Source organism: Rhineura floridana, chromosome 5 (genome assembly GCF_030035675.1).
Source record: "Rhineura floridana isolate rRhiFlo1 chromosome 5, rRhiFlo1.hap2, whole genome shotgun sequence".
Taxonomy (NCBI): Eukaryota; Metazoa; Chordata; class Lepidosauria; order Squamata; family Rhineuridae; genus Rhineura; species Rhineura floridana.
In genome coordinates this window covers 66,510,659-66,531,372 of record NC_084484.1, presented here as the reverse complement: position 1 = coordinate 66,531,372, position 20,714 = coordinate 66,510,659, and the positions used below count along the sequence as shown (strand labels likewise).

Genomic DNA, 20,714 nt, shown 5'->3' with positions numbered 1-20,714 from the left:
TGAGGGTTTGTGTGCTTATACATGTGTGTGCTGTGTCCTGTACCTGTGTATGAGTAAAAATGTGGAGTAAACACACCCACTGCTGCGCAGTCCGCAGAGAGATGGTCAACATGGCCCTCGGGCCAAAAAAAGGTAGCCATCCCTGATGTCTAGGATTGCAGCATAAATTTTCTTTTTAAAAAAAACACAAGTACAAATGTCATCCCCTGCCACACTTGCCAAATATGGATGCTGTTTTTTGCTGACACAGTGTAAGCAACAGTGTGCACTGTGGCAGCCATAGTTGATTTATAACCAGTGAAACCCCTTTCCTTAATTTTGTCTCTTGTGTTTATTTAACCTCGTGATATATGTATCCTAAGAGGACAGCCTAATGCAGTATTTTCACTTTATTTTTGGGCTCCTAGTTTTGAAAGCAGAAGAGTAATTGTCATTTTGGAACATTTTAACAAAATCTAAATTCATTTAGCATATATTTTCCCAAACAAATGGTTTTTAGTAGGGACTGTGAATGTTCATTGGCGTAATCAGCAAATGAATCAGTTGAAGCTTCAGTTTATGAATCAATAATGGCAAATTTCAATTAGTGAGGCTGATATATATAAATGGCCAAAGGTGAATAGCGGGTTTTCTTTATGTAATATGCTCCCTACAGTAACTCAATAAGGCAACTACAGTGAAACTTCAGTAAGATGTAAATGTATTTAAATTTAGTTGATAAATCTGTCAAAGGGCAAGTGATTAATCAAGTAAACAGTATTTAATCAGCTCCCAACCCGAGTGTCTAGACCCACAGTTTTGCAATTAGAAGACCACAGTTTTATTTCAACAGCTAAATGCCTAATTACATAGTATATATGCAAATCTAGCAGTTTAGCTAGTAGCTGTGGTTTTCTACTTGCAGAAACTGCTTGGCAGTCATTCATTTTTAAATGTCTTCTGCACAAAACTTCATTCATTTATTGTAATATGTTTTGTTGGCATCCTTGCAGGCCTACTGGTTTGCAGTCTCCATATCATCACAGGCTGGATCCCTGCCACTGACTAATATCCCTAGCACATGGAAGGCATTGTAGGGAAAAGCCTGTTCTAATGGATAATTCCATGAGCTCTAACTGAATTCCATTTATAACTGACTTTTAAAACCGTATATGAAATACAGACACATGGTCTTGTTAAAATGCTTCATTAACTTTGTCAGATTAATGTGTGATTTAGAAATAGCCCCAAAATGCCAGGTTTTCTCAGTGTGGAATGATGCATCGTTACAGAAAGTATTTCAATGTGTTTTCTTCCCAGGTTTAACAGCATACAGGCAATATCTGAAAACTCATTTGCAGGACTTGAAAAACTAGAACTCCTCATGCTCCATGGAAATGACATCCAAAATATACCCAACGGGGCCTTAAAAGATCTGGCTTCACTACAGGTAGAGCCAAAATGTTTCTTTTTCAAATAGCAATTATTATGGTCTATTGTGTTCCCACAAATCTCAGAGGTGCATGCCTGGGGAAGGACTTTAGCTCAGGGGTAGAGCATCTGCTTTGCAAGCAGAAGGCTCCAGGTACAATCCCTGGCATCTCTAGGTAGAGCTGGGCATGTGTCGTCTGAAACCCTGGACAGCTGCTGGAAGTCAGTGTCGACAATACTGATCTAGATAGACCAAGAGTCTGACTCAGTAAAAGGCAGCTTCCTCTGTACCTGTGGGGTATGCACTAACAGCTATCTGCATGTTTTTGGTGTATAGATACATGTGCAGAAGCTCCTGAAAAGAAGCTGCTGCTCATATATACCAGTACAGTAGGGCCCCGCTTACCGGCGCTTTGCATTCTGGCATTCCGCTAATGCGGCGGCGGGAAATTCCCCATTTTACAGCCGTTTTTGCAATTTTGCGTCATTTTTGCGTCATTTTTGCGCGACATGCCCCATTATAATCAATGGGGTTCCGCTTTACGGCAATTTCCACTTTACGGCGGGGGCCTGGTCCCTAACCCACCGTATAAGCGGGGCCCTACTGTAGTCTGCAGTATGGAACTAAGTTTGCTAGTGCTTTAAAAACTGTACAGTAGAGCAGCAATTTTTATTCCATGTGTACTTAAAAACTCTTGAACCAGACTTACAGAACAGTTCTTCATGTTCGTTTGTTGTATATTTATTATCCCAATCCACATAAAGTCAATCATATGTACACCCTATAGGAATCCATGTTGTGGTGTCTAAATTAAGTCCCACTTGTGTAAATGGGACTGAAGTGTGTCTTAGTTTCTTTAGGCTGGACCATTGTATTCTTCTGTATTGTGTTACGTGTGTTTCTTCTGCAGTGCCATGTTACTATTAAAAAGCATTAACCAACCAATCCATTTTCCTTGGCCGTTTAGGTGTTTAAAATAAGCTACAACAAGCTGCAGGTTATAACTGGGCAGACCCTTCAAGGACTTTCCAGTCTTATGAGATTGCACATGGACCACAACCAAATTGAATTCATCCATCCAAATGCTTTTAATGGATTAACTTCCCTCAGACTTCTTCATTTGGAAGGAAACTTGCTCCAGCAGCTTCACCCCAACACATTTTCTACATTTTTGGTCCTTGATTATTTCAGGCTGTCGACAATAAAGCACCTCTATTTGTCTGAAAATGCCATTAGGACACTGCCTGAGGGCATTTTTCAAAACATGCCACTCCTAGAGAATGTTTATCTTCATGGGAACCCCTTGTCTTGCGACTGCAGGTTGACATGGCTCCTTGAATGGAATCAGAAGTCTGTAGGTAAGGGATGCTCATAGTTGTTATATTCAGTAGTAATGTGACTCCAGTAGATACGTGCCCAGAAAAGTTGCATTCCTTTGTATGCTCATACTATACTTTGTATACTCTATACTCAAGGGCTGGGTTATTTATTTATTTTAAAAATGTATAAACTGCTTTTCCACTAATCAGTGAACCAGGCAGTGAGCAAAAGCCAAAGAACAGGAGAAGGCCCATCTTGTGCAGCAGCCTGTCCTCACAGTTGCCAACCATATGTCTATGGGAAACCTGAAAGCAGGACCTGACAAACCAGTAACAAGTGTAAAAGTACAGAAGTGGGTACATTTGAACTAGCCCTGAGATATGCCTCCAAATTAACTGGGCACCATTCGGTTAACAAAGCCCAATATAAGGGCCAAACTGCACATTTCGCTTAATACATAGCATGCAGCTCTGTCTTTGGTTTTTCTTTAATTCTGCAGATGCATTAGTTCCCAATTCTGCAATCTAGACATAGCTGCAGTCTAGGCAAACCACATAACTACAAAGCATAAGAAGAAAGTTCTCATTGGTGCCAAAACCGAAAGCATAGAACAGTATTTAACTAAATAATGGAGCAAGAAGAATGACTTTGTGCAACTTTCCTCCCTCTCCTTCCCCTCCAATGCACACCATGTGCCATCATCAAATCTGCCCAGAGGGCTGGGTGCATGGGAGGAGAGGGGGAGAACATTCCTCTTAGTGCTACATTGAACACAACTGAACAGAACCAACTTAATTTCTTACATACAGGCATTTTCCTGGAAACCGCAGAACTTGCCATTCCACAGAGAAGGGTATTTTCTAAATCTTCTCTCTGGGGCAATGACTGAGGTCAAGCATGTTGCACAATGAGGTGGGAATGTAGTGGCCCAATTCCCTTTGAAGAACTTCCCACAGGCAGAAACCTAGCTCATGAGAGAGCAGGCTGGACTAAAACTTCTTTTCCCTGAGGTTGTAGTTGTAGGCATGTTTTACATGGTAGGGGGAATACAAGAATGGCATCCCTACGGTGGTGGCTGGTGGGTCCATGTCAATGGGGCACTGGAATCTGCACCGGGTTTTAGCCTGAACTTTCAAGGAGCTGTCCATGGTGCTGAGCTAAAACCTGGAGTGGATTCCACTGCCGCACTGACATGGACCCACCAGCTGCCACCGTTCTTTAACTTCAGTCACCAAACCAAATGCTTCCTCCAAATAGCAAGCATTTCACAGCAGGCATGGGCACCAGGGCCACCTCAAAGCTTTTGGGTTTGTTTTTTTATCATTCTTTGCAGGGCAGGATGCAAGCTAAGAGTGTATCCCAGAATACCCTGTAGTGTGTTGAACCCTTCTGCAGCGTGCCCTCTTTGTTTTGCAGAGGGAATCTTCCATGGCACAAGCAGCACTAGAATCTGAATGTACTGCCAATATTGCGTGTGTGAGACAAGGGGGAGATTACAGTATCTCCAGTAAGGATTCGTAGAAATGGAAGCATTTCCCCCTCCTCCACAACATATTTAATAGCTCTATTTGGGCATTCTGCTTGCGTGTTCACATGAGCAGGGAGAGGGGCTGGCCCTGTTATTCTCTGCCTCCTCTACTTGTGGAGGCTGTCCATGTGATTTACATCTCCACCAGCAATTTAAGCATTGTGCTCACCCCACTTCAGATCTTCACCTTCTGCAAGTGCTTAGCTTTAGAAGAATGCCCCAAAAGAAGAATATCCAAACTGTCTTCATGTTCCATTCCTGCTGAATTTCAATTTAACTAGGAAAATTTCTCAAATCTGCTCCAGAATTGGACCATAAGTGGTTAGCTGCAGCATTCAGCTGTGCACATTGGGTAAGGCAGAAGTAGCCTGGGGGAAGTGGAAAGACCTGTAGGGACTGAAGAGAGCATTCAGTTAAACAGTTCCACTAGTACAAGCACTTTTGACTGCACAATGGAACTTTATCTCCCTGCATATTGCCTTAATCTGCTCCAGAGGGTTGGGGGGAAACCCACAACAGATGGGGGGGCACTCATGGGGTGAGGAGAGGGAGGGGAAGTTCCACTGCACAGTCAAAAGTGCTTGCGCTAGCAGAACTATCTAGTTGGATACCTCCCTGAAAGTTGCAGCAAACTGCTTTCAACGTGATCTATACAGAAATTTGAATGTAAGGAACAGGAATCTCTAATGTATCAGTTCCACTTGAGAAAAAAAGGCCAGGTAATTCAGAATTCCACATTCCAGGGAGAAATTTGCATTTTGGAAGCATTCCTGTTCATGGGAAAGTGTCAGGAGAAGCAAATTAAGTAATCTGGATAGTAAAAGTAGGAACAAACCCAGAATCATCAAAATCAAAGGTACTTCATGAGCATCTTTGCTTAAGATGTAAAGCTGATACATGGAAGCTTTCTGCAGGGTTTGGATGCACCAGCCGGTTCCACATGGGAACTTGCTGGCATGCCCCAACCAAGCAGGATTGAATTCCCGTGTATCGGCTGATGTTTGCAGAGTTTAATCCTGCTTTCTGCAGCCAGATATCTACCTGCTCCACATCCACATATGATATCAGGTGTGGGGCAGGTGGGCGTGGCTTGAGGAAAACAGCCAAATGGACAAGGCTGGTGGGCCAGAGGCTCCTTACTTCTGATTTAAATGTTTTAAACAGCATGTTTCTAGCTCCCAAAGCTGCAGAATGAAGGCTTGTGAAACCTATAGCTTCTGCTAGTGTGCAGAATTTCTGGCAGACAGCTGTAACAGTATGATAGGCAGAAGGATATGAATGGGCAGAAACAAACTTCTTCCATATGCTGTTATCTTCAGGTAGAAATTAGCTTCCCCGTTGTATCCCTCCAAGCCAGTGCCTTTGAAGAAACTAGAATTAACCAATTGCTCTACAGCTAGATTGGATTTGAGCGTTGTGTAATCAAATCTTTCAGGTAAAATAATTCTATGTTGAAATTCCATGTGATTTTTAGATTTGTTTGTTCGTTTATTGTCTTCCAGGTGTTCTAAAGTGTAAAAAAGACAAAGCCTATGAAGATGGCCAGCTTTGCCCTAAATGCAGCTTCCCAAAGCAATTCCAGAAAAAGGACATTCAAAATGTGAAAAATGTTTCCTGCACAAAGCCCATCATACAATCTCCACTGAAACAGAACATCAGCCTCAAGGATGAGGAGGAACATGGTGACAGCTCTGAGCTTCCCATGGAAGAGTTTCAGCTGTCTCCATGGAACATTACTCTGAACATGACAGATGAGCATGGAAACATAGTGAATCTGAAGTGTGAAACCAAGAAACCAACAAACTCCACCCAAATTCAATGGAACCAGAACTCTCCTCAGGAAATTGAAGTCAACGCAACCATTTCCCTGGATTTGGAATGCCTAATGAACCGAGACAATTATGAAAAATTGTGGAAGCTTATTGCTTATTATAGCGAAGTGCCTGTCAAGTTAGAAAGGGAACATGTGCTCACCCATGAACCAAAACTGAGCTATCATTACAGGCAAGGTTCTGATTATGATGCCCTTTACTACACAGGTGTCAAAGGGAGAATTCATGCTGAGCCTGCCTGGGTGATGCAACCACTGATATTCATCCAATTAAACAGACGCCAGAGCACAGGGGAAAAAGTAGTGCTCTCTTTTTCTACCCAGGTTTCTCAGACACTTCAGATTCAAGAAAACAGACAGCAGAGAACCAGCTGGGTTATGATAGAGCAAGACCAGCACACCAGAGCAGCTCAGAGTCTCGTGGAAGGTTCAGATGCTCAGCTGAGTTGCAATGTGAAAGCATCAGAAAGTCCCTCCATCAAGTGGATGCTTCCAGATGGGACTAAACTGAAAGCTCCATTCAACATGAAAGACAGCAGGTTTTCTGTCCTCAGCAGCGGTCAGTTAGTCATCAAATCAGTGGCCTACACTGATTCAGGTGTGTACCACTGTGTTGCTCAAGTGAGGAGTGATGTAGACACAGTCCCCTACAGACTTCTGGTGCAACCTCCAGTCATCCAGCCAGCTGACTCTGAGACAATGAAAGTTGAAAAAAATGTGGGGGATTCCATACTTTTGCCCTGTAGTGCCGTGGCTGTACCAGATGCACACCTAAGCTGGATACTCCCAAGTAGTCGTATTCTTCATGATTTCTCAAACTCATCCAATGGGTACTTGTTAGATAACGGCACACTGTTAATTCCACGCAGCCATGTCAGTGACAGTGGGTATTACAGGTGTGTGGCTATCAACCAACAAGGATCAGATCAATTTGCTGTTAAAATAACAGTAAATAAAATGGTATCTGACAGATCCTCAAAAAGGGTGAAATTAAAAAAGCACCCTGGTTCAAGAACCTCTGCAAAGGGAAAGGGATGGATCATAGAAGATGATGAGGGATCAGGTGCTGAAGAGGCTGATGGTACTCTGAGCAAAAAAAACCATCTGAAGGACCGTGAAGTATCCCTTAAACAAAAGAATGAAAATGTTCCTCATCTTCAGGTTAAGAAGAATAAAAAAGGAAAACGCAAAATGAAATTATGGAAAGGCATAGACAGGACTGAAGAGATCAATGTTGCAGAGGGCCGTAGGGTATTTGAATCCCGAAGGAGAATAAATATGGCAAACAAACAAATTAATCCACAGCACTGGGCCAACATTTTGGCAAAAGTCCGTGGGAAAAATTTTCTTAGAACAACTACATCTCCAGCTCCTTCTTTAAAGACTACAACAGAGACACCATCCATGCACCAAACCACTGGTGCTCTTCCTCCCATTGTCAGCCCCCCACTGAAGACCACTGTGGAAGAAAATAGAGAGGGGTCTTCTGCAGGTGCATCACATGTAGATGAGGCAAAGCTGTTCTCAGTCACAATTCTTCCCACTGTCAACACACAGAATTATGATCAAGACCAAATGCCTTCTACAGCAATGAGTATTGAGCTTGAGTCTTCTGTAGAACATGAATTGTCAAACACATCAGAAAGCCCATACAATGTGGAAACACCCATTGCAAGGGATACTTCAATCTCTCCAACTGTACAGACACAGTCTTGGGATCATAATGATTTGAGGACAGATGATCCACCAGGACAACCGATAAGCATAGATGGTTTCACCCAAGATCCCTCAAATGAAAAAGCAATAAGCAGTTTGCCTTACATTCAAAGTACCTTGAAAACATTGGACAAAGGAGACAGAACTACACAATATACATCCTCCTCTTCACCCAAAGCCCATCTCCTTGCAAAAACTCCTGTATCTGAAGGTGTAGAAACAAATTTACAGCAGAAGAATATGAATAAGCTAGATAATGCTGTAACACATTCTACACATTCTCAAATTGACAACTATATGAATCCAATAGCCACTGCTACCATTTTTGCTTCTGGAGCTACAGACAGTGGTAACAGAGAGCATCAGAAAGGAATAATTTCATCTGAACTGTTCAGAGATTCTGAAGGTATAATACTTGAAAACACAAATGCTCAAAAACCAGAAGCCACTTTTATTATGGAAAGTACCACTACTCCATTTAAAAAGAGAGACTGGACAATGATTCCTGCTGCCAACAACAAACTGACCACAGTGACTATGATTGCAATAAAAACAACTACCCCTAATGCACAAGTTATCCAGCATCCCCGAAGGCGACCATATGGTAGAAGGAGATTAAGACCAAATAGGTACAGAAGGCCAAAGCCTATTCCCCCTACTGTCTTTACCACAGAAGAGACACCATTTATTCAAAAAGTATCTAAAATAGAAACTGATACCCAGAGTTTGCAAAGTTCCATTTTTAAGGATCATCATAAACCTGATGCTGAAACACACCATGAAAATGAGTATAGGCCTTTGGAAGTAAGTTCTCCACTAACTACAATTACTACTGCTTTACAAATGTCCATCGGGTCCCAAGACATGGAAGGAGCGTCACTTCTTCATCTTTCAACTTTGCCACCTAAAACACCTGCAATTCATTCCAATGCTGCCAAGGACCACAAAAGTGTCACAGTGATATCACCAACACATGGTTCTCTAACTAGAGCCCCAAATACACAGTTGCCTTTATCTCACAACTCAGGACATATGTTTACAACATCTGCAGACAATGAATTCATCAAAGCTTCTGAAGGTAATGCTATTACAGCAAATAATGAAGTCAGAAACTCACATACAACAAGTGCTCCAATATCTATAGAAAGTTTCACTAGCCCAGTGCCACCTTCTGAGCTTAGTTTCTCAGTGGATCCAGAATTGGGAGAAAAAATGCTTCTTATTGGTTCTTCAACACCAAGAAATGGCATTGACTTAAGAGCAGCTCAGTCAAGACCTGCCACTGTACAGCATTTGACTACTGTTTATAGCATAGGGAGCCATTTTAAGGCTCCTCCAATTGTAGATGAACAGGATAAATTTTCAGACTCTCAAAGCATGACTACAGTTGCAACATCTCCCCATCAAAAAGAAATACTGACTTCATCTTTCTATAGCACAGTGAATGATCACCTTTTTAGACCTACAGAGACCAAACAGGTGATTACTCCTTGGCACAATAGAACACACATACCACCATCTTCAAGGCACACAAAAGATATGATTACTCATTTACATGATCGGCATGATCAGACTAATGCTTATAGAACTGAAAATAACTATCCCCCAGTATTTCCCATTGCATCTGCACCTTTAGCCACTACCCTTCCTCCATCAGTGCCTAGCACTCTTAATTTGTCTGATCATTTGTCCACAAAGGAAAATTACACGTTTGGTCAACTAGCACCTCTGGACACTAGAAGATTCAATGTTGAAAGCATAAAGACCAAACTTAGCCCAAGACAGAATGAACTTTCCACTTCATATTCAAACAGAATCACCACACAACAAAAGCAAGACCAACTGAAAGAACCATATGGTGGCAGAAGATACAACAGTCTATCTCTGAATCCAAATATTCCTAACCAACCAATTGGGATTATACCCATTTTTAATCAGCCACCGGCTTTTGCACCTCCAAAACATATCCCTACGAGAGGGACCATGAAGCCTCCTTACCTCGTTGCACCAGGACCCTTCCACCATTTGGTAACTCACCAGGTCCCACTTCACTATACTAATAAACCAGAGATAACAGCATATGCAGCATATACCATGCAGGACAGAAAAACCTCTTCTCATACAGAGACCTTTCCCACCACAACAGCTGCTCCATTATACAGACCTAAGTTGCATATCCCAAGTAGTTTCAGCAACCAGGGTGAAACTAGACACAACACTCTCTCCAGAATTTTTGCAAATAACTACCTTCCTGATACCAGAGACAGGCCTGGAGGAACAATAAAGCAAGTTGTACCGTATTTTCCCAATTCCAGAAAACCTTTCCTGTTGAACAGAACTAGGGTATTCCAGCATTTAGGAGTAAACTCTAAACCAGTGATGCCTAATCTGTTTTCCCCAGTAAGCACAACTGAGAATAAAGTTTTTCTTCCAACCAAGGTGATCACACAAAGCACTCTTTTAAGGGCCACAGCTATCTCACTGCCTCCGGTGCCCTTGGGTACTGCACCACCAGCCATGACTGCTACTCTTAGCATTAAACCTCAAGTGACTTCAGTGATGCAGTCCTCCAGAAGCATGCATCTTAATAATCCAAATGTGCTATTTGTGCCTGAAACAGGAGGAGTTAAGACATTTAATTCCAGCATAATCCAGCCTTCAGCACATTTCAAGATACAAGGAGAAAGGCCTAAGATTATAACAAAAGGATCTAACAGGTTATCCATCCTTGCTGAATCAGATGCTGTTATCCCATGTGATGCTACAGGAGACCCCAAGCCTTTACTTTCTTGGACAAAAATCTCCACAGGTAAGATATTTAAATTAGAGCTGAGTTGAAATTATTCAGAATACATTTTTTTTCTGAGAAAATTTCTGAGATTTTCCTTCTTCCCATGCCCCTAGAAAAGGACAGTTTGCATAATTTTCTTTATGTATTATCCACCATTTTTAATTTGTGTGTGTGTAAAACCACTGCCATCCCTCTCCCAGCCTCCACAGTCTCAGGGGATGCTAGGTCTGGGCAATTTTGGAGGATGCAAAATGGTGACCAGGCTGCCTACCTGTTACTGCTGTTGCCACTTGCAATGACAGCAAAAATAAACAAATAAATAGGAAGAATGAATGAAGCTGGTCTCCACCGCTGCTAACACTGAGCCCTGCCCCTGAGAAACTGATGAAGAATTTCTCTTCCCTCCAGGAGAAATTCAGTGAAACAGTCCACCCCATTTCTCTGTTCACAAGCAGGGTGGAGAATTTGGTGAGGCCATTTGTCCATCACTTATCAAAAGATTTAATTTTGATGCAATCACAATAAGGTATAAAGTCTGTTTCTTCCATTTTTTCTGATAATGAACAACGTGCCTTCCACACAATAAACATGTCTCTTCATACCCTTTAGCATCCTATTTAGAAGGTACAGTGTCTGTTTTCCCATTGTGTGGTGAATGTTTTAACCAAATAGGGTTTTACTGTATTTTGGCACAGTTGTTGCACCAATTCAGCAAGAGAAATCTCTGCATACAAGCAACCTTCTGTGTGCATTGCTGATGCACAATACAGGTGTACATCTGGATGCCCACTCCCATCTACATTGTGATGATCATCTGTCGAATGGACCAGATGCTTCTTTTTATGCAAATAGGGATGCACAATTATATCTGGGATCACTAGGTGTTCTGGATTGTCTGGCTAGATTGGATTTTTATACTTGTACATCTTCTAAGGTTCTACCAGGGTACTATTGTGTGGTGAAAAGGAATAAAGGCTCTTTTTAAACAATTAAATTTATCAAATATACAAAATACCTTAAAATAGTAAGCACAATAAAATACTTAAATACTGCAATGTACTATGGTTTCTAGGTTCTTTTTAGTATATAGTGGCTGTTTAGAGAAAATGATATGCTTGACAATGCTTTTCTTTTCCTTTTTCTTCCTGCTACCTTCCAGGAGCTCTAATGACAGCTAATACAAGGATACAACGATTTGAAGTCTTGAAAAATGGTACGTTCATTATTCACAATGTTCAGCTTCAGGACCGTGGACAGTATTTGTGCTCTGCACAGAACCTGCATGGTGTTGATAAAATGATAATCTTATTGACCGTCTTAGCTCAGCAGCCAAAAATGCTGGGTTCCCATTTCAGAGATGTGACTGTTTATTTTGGAGAAAAAGTAAGCATGGATTGCCAAGCCAATGGCATTCCAAGCCCACATATTTCTTGGATTTTTCCTGACAGGAAAATATTACAAACCGTGACTACTACAGAAGGAAGAGTGATGCTGTATGAAAACCGAACTTTGTCCCTCAAGGACACTAACTTCTCAGACCGGGGAGTTTACAAGTGCATAGCCAGCAATGCTGCAGGAGCTGACAGCCTTGCTGTGAGACTTCACATTGCTGCCTTGCCACCTATTATCCAGCAGGAGAAACAGGAAAACATTACCCTCAATGTGGGACAGAACATTAACATTCACTGTAGTGCCAAAGCAGCTCCACCGCCTGGTGTCCGTTGGGTGCTTTTTGATGGAACCCAGATCCGAACTTCCCAGTTTGTCCGTGGCAATCTGTTTGTTTTTCCAAATGGAACACTTTACATACGTAATGTCTCTCCCAAAGACAGTGGGAGCTACGAATGCATTGCAGCCAACATGGTTGGTGCTGCCAGGAGAACTGTGTGGTTGCATGTCAGCAAGCAGTCCACAAATGCCAAGATTACTGGGAGCTCTCCTCAGAGAACTGATGTGACTTATGGCAGTACCCTGAAATTAGACTGCAGTGCATCTGGGGACCCCTGGCCACGGATACTCTGGAGGTTACCTTCAAAAAGGATGATGGATTCTCTACAAAGGTAAAATAAAAAGAAAAGAATGGCCATTTACATATAATTACTGTTTCCAGCGAGTTTAAATATAATCTGCAAGTTAGCATCATCCCCATAGGTGTTCCCCATAGATGATACCTGCAATCCTGTACACGCTCACCTGGGAGCAGCCTCCAGTGAACTTTATAGGACTTACTTCTCAGAAGAAGTGAATAGGCTTGCACTACATATGACCAGTTTAAAGTCATGTCACCCTGGGCTCCTACTGGGGAAGGGCAGGATATAAATTTAATAAAACAATAAATGTGTGTAGAGTATAATGGTGTTGATGTTTAACTATATATTGCACATGGGTTCTGAATGGAAAACCACCAGCAATAGTGTTAAACCTTTTACAGCACAGAACTTCTCTTGCATTCAGCATTGCAATGATATATTGGGCTTAAGTTCTTGATCATACTCTAAGGTCACTCAGAAATAAATCCCACTGTGTTCAGTAAGACTTCCTACTGAGGCTCTTACTGAGGTTCATTGCAATCTTATCGGTTACCTCAATGGGAAAGTATCCCAGAAAAATAGCTTGCCCACTACTATCAATGTTCCCTTGTCATGCATAAGAATAGTAGGGTATTTGTTGTGTTGTAGGGTATACTCTGTTTAAGCACAGCACCAATGAGGTTCAAAGTGCCAAACTGACTACGTACCCCAGATTAGGCCTCCAAACACCTTGCAGTGCAGTACTCAGTAAGCACAGCAATGTGGAACGGGTTTCCTAAAATTTGGTTTAGACCAGTGTAGATCACAAAGAAACTCCTCTGAAAGACAGGGTTGGGTTAAATTAAGGCGGAACTGCTTGAAATAGTTCTAATGAAGAAGGCAGAGAAGCTAAAACCTGCCTGCATAACTTTCCAATATCAGCAGACTTGTCAGTCCAAATTCCCTCCCATCTCAAAAATACAGGATGCAGTGCATCCAGAGTTAAGCATAGTTAAGTCTATCGGCTTCAGGAGAGAACTGTGTGCTGAACTCCCCACTTAAACTAAGGAGGCGGCCTAAATGTGTTTCTTTTCAACTGGACTGTGGCCATGTTTGCTAGAGCAGCAATATGAGATTTGATCTCCCTGTTTCTGCATGTGTACATTTAGCTGAAAGCCTGTGTTTATGTTAAAGTAACTCTTTTTATTAAAATATAAATAATAATTGTTGTTTTCCAAGAGTTTCAAGTATACTAAGATGTTTGGACTAGATTTCTGTTTATACTAATGTTACTCTACATTGCAGTCACTGTGGAACTAGATGTTACAAAAGCCATGGGGCTGCCACGGAAGACAGCATCACCTTATTTCTCCTCATTTCCCTATTACATGTAAAGAAGTCACTGTGTGACATAATGTCATCATGCTGTGAATTCTCCAACCCCTGCTCTGCAGCATGGGCTGCCACTAGTGAAAGGAAAGTCACAATGAGATCATGTCGCTTCATGCACTGTTTCTCCTTCCTGTGGAGAAATAGGTGCAGGGTTGTCCTTTACTGTGACAGCCCTGGACCTTCCACAGCATCTTGTTCCACCTTTTAGGCTTCAGAAAGATAGCTGAGCCCGATCCCATGAGACAATGTTGTTGGGGATGCAGTTCTTAGAATCTTCCAGAAAGGACAATTGGCTGGAGGCTCTGTAGGAACTGCTTCAGGGTTGTAGCATTTGTGTTGCCATCCTTGACCTTGTAGGGCCCTGATGCACCTATGCAAGGGCCACTGCTCTGTCCTGCGGGAGCAGGAAGTGGGGAAGAGATAACTGCAGACCCTACTTCTTAGCAATTCAACTGCAGCAGCTTCAGGTCACTACCTAAAGATGTGTTCCAGGTTTGGGGAAGAGTTATAACTTTCTTAATGGGGCACAGCTTCTAGTAAAGCACATGTTTGCATTCAGAGGGTCCCAGGTTCCGATCCTGACATCACCACTTAAAAGGCTCTGCGGTATTTTTATTATTATTATTCACTGCATTCATTAGTCACTTTTTTCACCAGAAGTGACATGAAGCAATTTAGAAATTGATGCAAGGATTAAAAACAAGTACAAAAAAAGAACAAAATGAAAACCCCAAACCACATCCATAATATATATATATAAAAAGGCAGGTCTAGCACAACCCACCCCACTAAAAGACAAGCAAGAAAGAGCCACACGTATACCTAATACCACCCAAATTAAGGGCCAATAGCTTGGGTGAAAACAAACATTTTTGCCTGGCACCTAAAAATAGATAATGATGGCACCAGGTGTGCCTCTCTGTGGAGAGCATTCCATAAGCAGGAAGCCACCACTGAAAAGGCCTGTTCTTGTGTTGCCATCTTCTGCACCTCCTATGGAGGAGACACGTGGAGAAGAGCCTCAGGTGACAGGCAAAGGGTCTAGGTTGGTGCATGTGAGGTATTGGGATCATTATGGTCTGCAATGACCAAGACTTTATAGATCAAACCAGCACTTTGAACTGGTAGCAGGGTTGAGAAAGTCCTGCCAGTTAGAGTGTGGCTTGAGACTAAGTGCACTTCTGCATTTGACTGGCTCTGCTGCTTGTAGCATTTGAAGGGGAACATGCACAGAATGTGGATACATCATACAGAAGCATTCCTTTGAATGCTTCATGAATCTCCTCTGTGCAATGAATGCAGAAGTGACTGCACCTTAATAATATCTGAAGTTGCTCAGAGAGAAAGAATAAAAGATTGAAATTCTTCCATCTCCCAGATCTGAGAGTAATGGGAGTGCCTCCAGCTAGAAATACTAGATATTCCTGCTGCAGGGTCAACATCCAAGGCAAACATCTCCTTTGCCAACTGAGCAGAACAGCCCTATGCAATATCATTGGATGTTTATAACCTTTTAAAATAGATTGATTTCACTGTTGCAGCTAAAGTAAATGTCCTTATGCATTAAGTTGTTTGGCTTTATAAACTTTTTAAATGGCTCCATGTAAATATTTTGTATAATGTTAATGAAACCCAAACAACCATTATCTTCTGCTCTGAAAGATCCTATGATTCACTATTAAGTAACTGGCAACACAATCCTATGCATGTTCTGCTCACACATAAGACCCATTAAATTCAATATAGTTGACTTTCAGGTAAGTGTGCACAGGACTGCAGCCTGGATGCGGGAGCGAAAATATAAAAATGTGTTCCATTTTTATAATAGAAAAAATTCTTTGGACTGTTTCCAACCAAAGCAATGTGATTCTCTGTGGAATAACATTGCATCATTATTAAATGTATGTGTATCTTGCCATATGGAGTATATTGTCAATATCCTGTTCATTTTATAAACATGCGTGTCCATGCATATAAGCTTACATGGAATTTATCTCTGGTGTGTATATATACATGAGGATTTCCCCTCCTTGTATTTCCGAGTCTAAATGCTTCATAGAATTCTGTAAATAAAATGTGGAACTTTAGAAGTATAACGATGTAAAAACATCCTTCCATTAGAAGAATGTCAGTTCAGGATGGAATTGTTTGGTTGCAAATAAAGATAATTATGATGACTTATGAACATAAACATAAAGCACATGTTTTGTTTTCTCCTTTTTTCTAAATTAGTTTGGACAGCAGAATCAAGGTATTTGGCAATGGAACTCTGGTTGTCCATTCCATCACTGACAAGGATGCAGGAGACTATCTGTGTGTGGCCCGCAATAAGATTGGTGATGACTACGTGGTTCTCAAAGTGAATGTAATGATGAAACCTGCCAAAATTGAACACAAGAATGAGAATAACCACAAGGTGATGTATGGAGGGGACCTGAAAGTTGACTGTGTAGCCACAGGTCTACCAAATCCTGAGATCTCCTGGAGCCTTCCAGATGGCAGCATGATCAATACCTTCATGCAAGCCGATGATAGTGGAAGCCGAGCAAAGAGATATGTGGTGTTCAACAACGGGACACTGTACTTCAATGAAGTAGGGCTGAGAGAAGAGGGGGACTACACCTGTTATGCTGAGAACCAGATTGGTAAAGATGAGATGAAAGTGCGGGTCAAAGTAGTGGCTGAACCTGCCACAATTAGGAATAAAACCTATATAGTTGTCAACATCCCATATGGAGATGTGGTGTCTGTAGGATGTGAAGCAAAAGGTGACCCCACACCAAAAGTGATCTGGTTGTCTCCAAGCAACAGGCCTATCCCAATTCTGTCAGATAAATATCAGGTATACAGAGATGGTACTCTTCTCATACAGAAAGCCCAAAGATCTGACAGCGGCAACTATACATGTGTTGCCCAGAATACTGCCGGGGAAGACCGGAAAGTTATCTTGATCCATGTCAACGTTCAACCTCCCAAAATAAATGGGCACCCCAGTGCCATCATCTCAGTGAGAGAAATGGTCCTAAGGGACACTCGGAAGCTCATTGACTGTAAAGCAGAAGGCATCCCATCTCCACGGGTCATGTGGGCTTTCCCAGAAGGAGTGATCCTACCTGCCCCCTATTATGGGAACAGAATCACTGTGTACCGCAATGGTACACTGGACATTCGTGGAGTGAGGCAGACAGACTCAGTGCAGCTGGTGTGCATTGGCAGGAATGAAGGGGGAGAAGCCAGGCTGATTGTGCAGCTTCAAGTTGTGGACCGTGTGGAAAAGCCAACCTTCAGGGATCCTGTCACAGAAAGGATCACTGCTGCTGCGGGACACAGTATCAATCTGAACTGCTCAGTACATGGGGCCCCTCAACCTAGCACAGCCTGGATCCTTCCCAATGGCACAGAACTTCAGAAAAGCAGCCATTTGCACCGATTTTACCACAAGAGGAATGGAATACTACACATCACTGCCCTGTCTGCAGCAGATGCTGGGACATACCGCTGCACTGCCAGGAACCCAGGTGGTTATGCAGAAAGGGTGGTCTTCCTCAAAGTGGGGCTGAAACCAGAAATCGGCAATCAGTATAACAATCTAGTGAGCATCATCAATGGGGAGACCTTGCAGCTTCACTGCATCTCCCAGCCCAGCCAGCGGGCTCACATAACCTGGACGCTACCCAATGGAATGGTGTTAGATGGTCCGCAAGCTATTGGTAGATTCTCTGTGTTAGAAAATGGCTCTCTCACTGTGCGTGAGGCGTCTGTGTTTGACAGAGGTACTTACCTGTGCAAGGTCACAACGGAGTATGGCTCTTCCCTTATGAACGTCCCAGTAATTGTGATAGCCTATCCACCTCGGATCACAAGTGAACCAGCTCCCATCATTTACGCGAGGCCAGGCAATACGGTGAAGCTGAGCTGTATGGCCATTGGGATCCCTAAAGCAGAAATAACATGGGATCTCCCAGACAAATCGCATCTGACAACAGGAGCTCAGTCCCGTCTGTATGGAAACAAATTTCTTCACCCTCAGGGCTTGTTAATCATCCAGCAAGCTACACAAAGGGATGCAGGCTTCTACAAATGCACTGCTAAAAATATACTAGGCAGTGATTCAAAAGCAACCTACATACACATATTCTAAAGTTCAAACAAATGTCTTTGAATACACAAAAATATCCCTGCCAAGCGAGCACAGCTAGGAAAATACTGTTGCTAAATGAAACCAATTGTACTAAGAGAAGAGCAGGGTTGTGCCAGAAATAGTGTAATACAGCTTTATCTTCATGATATACCAAAATACTAGTCAGGCAGGTAACATATCTGAGAAAATCTCTGTACCTTCTCAATGATCTAAGAGGGCTTCTTGCCATCTGCCTTGGAACCTGAGACTAGAGCTGAAGAGGAAGGAAGATTAAATATCCTGCAATGTTTCGTATTGACAGTGTGAACTTTTCCAATTTTGCTTTTGACTTGAAGGGTGCTTTAGTCCAGCCAAATACATATCTCGGATATATAACCATATCTCTGATATATAATCCAGCCAAGGTTAAGGACTTTTACATTTCATTGATTTCAATGGCAGAGTTAACAACTGAGATCACTGGGACCTAATAACTGCCTGACTTTGGCTAGATTGTATTATATAACCTCCCAGCCAAGAATGGAGAACCCCATTGTTGGACTTCCATCAGCCTCAATCAGCACAGTCAAGGATGATGAGAGTTATAGTCTAACAACATCTGGAGAGCCACAGGTTAGTCACATATGTCATAATGTAATAGCCTTAAGCTGACCCTCCAGATGTTGCTGGCCTACAACTCCCACTGTCCCTGACCACTGAATCCTCTGTGTTATGGCATCCCCATGCTAAGTTTTTCTCTTCTCCTGTATAACATATAGGAACAGTCATCTTATGATGTGATATCACATTGTGAGTTTCTTACTCCACAGCATTGGGTGGCTGAGGGCAGAGAAGAATACTTGATTCAGGAATGCCATTCTCAGCAGCAGTCCAGTAAGAAGTAGTTATGACCCAAGTCTGGTTGACCCATTTCAAGCAATAATATTTTGCTTGACAAATTATTTTACACTATGTGCTATCTAAAAACTCCTATATCAGGAATGGGGAAACCTTACACTCTTTAAATGTGGTTGGATTCCAGCTCCCATCAGCCCCAGTCACCATGGGCAAAGGATGGGGTAATGGGAGTTGTAATCCAGCAACATGTGGAAGACCACAGGTTCTATCCCTGCCCTGTGGCTTCTGCACTTGGCAGAAGGGAAGAAAATCAGAATATAAATTTGCATCTTTTGCAAGCAAATTTAAACTAGGAGCAACTTGTTGAAAATTTCCCTTACCCAACTCTGTTTTGGTTCTACCCATGATGTAAAGTACTATGACCACTGAAAGGCCAAATCTATGCCTTAATGCACCCAGCACCTTAAAACATACCAAAGAAGTATTAAATATAACAAAAGAGCTGATGTGAAAGTTGATTCATTTTTATTTTTTTATTGGGCACAAACTGTTTCCTTAATCCCCTGCAATGCTTTGACATAGCCAAGCCTTTATAGAATATGATTACTAATGTAGGGTGCAATCCAAGTTGATTTTGCACCGGGCTGGGGGGAGCTGGACGAGGTGGCTCCTCAGCTGACCTGGCAGGCTCCTGGCGCCACCAGGCCCCACCAACAGAACCCCCCCCCGCTAAGCTGCAGCGCAGACAGGACCTTGCTGGAGCTGCTGGGGATCCACCAAGGATGGCCAGCCCAGCAGACTGAAAGCCGGCAAAAGCCCTGAAAATGGGGCACAGCAGAGGAGGAGCTGGGGGGACTTATGCAAGATCGAAGTTCCCTTCGGAATGCTCCCCCGGGTCCCGCTCCACACAAGAATTCCACCGGCAAAAAGGTCGGCAGAGTAAAATAACGACAACGGTGGTCTATGGGGAGCGCTTACTCCCCGGTAGGCCTATTCATGGGAGCTGGCTCTTCCAGTCAGGCTCTCAACAGAGCCTTCACTCAGCTGGGATGGTGGCTCCTAAGCAGCAAGTGGATGCTGCGGAGCTTCCCACTGCCTCCTCCTCTACCGCCCCTTCTCCTGCCGGCTACCCGTAAATTGGATTACTCCAACTTACTCTGTTCATTCTTCTGTCAGCAGTCTGGGTTCAACTCTTCTGTTAGCAATTTAAAACACACACCTAACAATCCTGATTTTTATTTCGCACAGCCTAGCAATAATTACTGTAACAGTGCAAATGCCTCACAGCAAGGGAATCCCTAGCTGACTTTAGTCATTCTATATTTTATATGGTGGGTTTGTTTGTTTCAGACTATGAGACTGGAATAATAACAGTGACCTGTGTCTCAGTGTATAAATTATTGGTCTTTACAAGACTCTGATACTTCTACTGTGTTTTGTATAATATTAAGATCAGTATACTGTATGTTTTATAATAAAAAAAAAATTTCCACACAGCTTTGTCATAGTGATTCTTCCCAGTAGTAAAACTGCTCCGCAAAGCTGCATTGATCATGTCAAACAGAGTGAAGTTATAGGCACTCCAAATAGAGTAGACAATCTCAAGAAGGGTGTTTTTTTTTTAAAGAACTCAGTCCAGGGCCAGCCTAAGACATTTTGTTGCCCGGCATAAAGGAAAAAATGGCATCCCTCCATTCCATGTACTGAAGCTGACAGGGCTGGCAGTTGGATCTTACTT

At 42.5% G+C, this 20,714-nt stretch overlaps 1 protein-coding gene across 4 annotated transcripts in view; it reads left to right on the top strand.

Annotated features, from left to right (window-relative positions):
• Window positions 1-20,462, top strand: part of MXRA5 (matrix remodeling associated 5) — a 33,567-nt gene extending 13,105 nt beyond the window's left edge. For all 4 annotated transcript variants that reach the window (XM_061627054.1, XM_061627052.1, XM_061627053.1 and 1 more), the window contains 5 exons: window positions 1,300-1,429; window positions 2,379-2,769; window positions 5,762-10,615; window positions 11,757-12,657; window positions 16,231-20,462. In XM_061627054.1, coding sequence (XP_061483038.1) covers window positions 1,364-1,429; window positions 2,379-2,769; window positions 5,762-10,615; window positions 11,757-12,657; window positions 16,231-18,139 — 8,121 coding nt within the window. In that variant the 5' untranslated portion in view covers window positions 1,300-1,363 and the 3' untranslated portion in view covers window positions 18,140-20,462. The remainder of the gene's footprint in view (window positions 1-1,299; window positions 1,430-2,378; window positions 2,770-5,761; window positions 10,616-11,756; window positions 12,658-16,230) is intronic.
• Window positions 20,463-20,714: the final 252 nt, after the last annotated feature.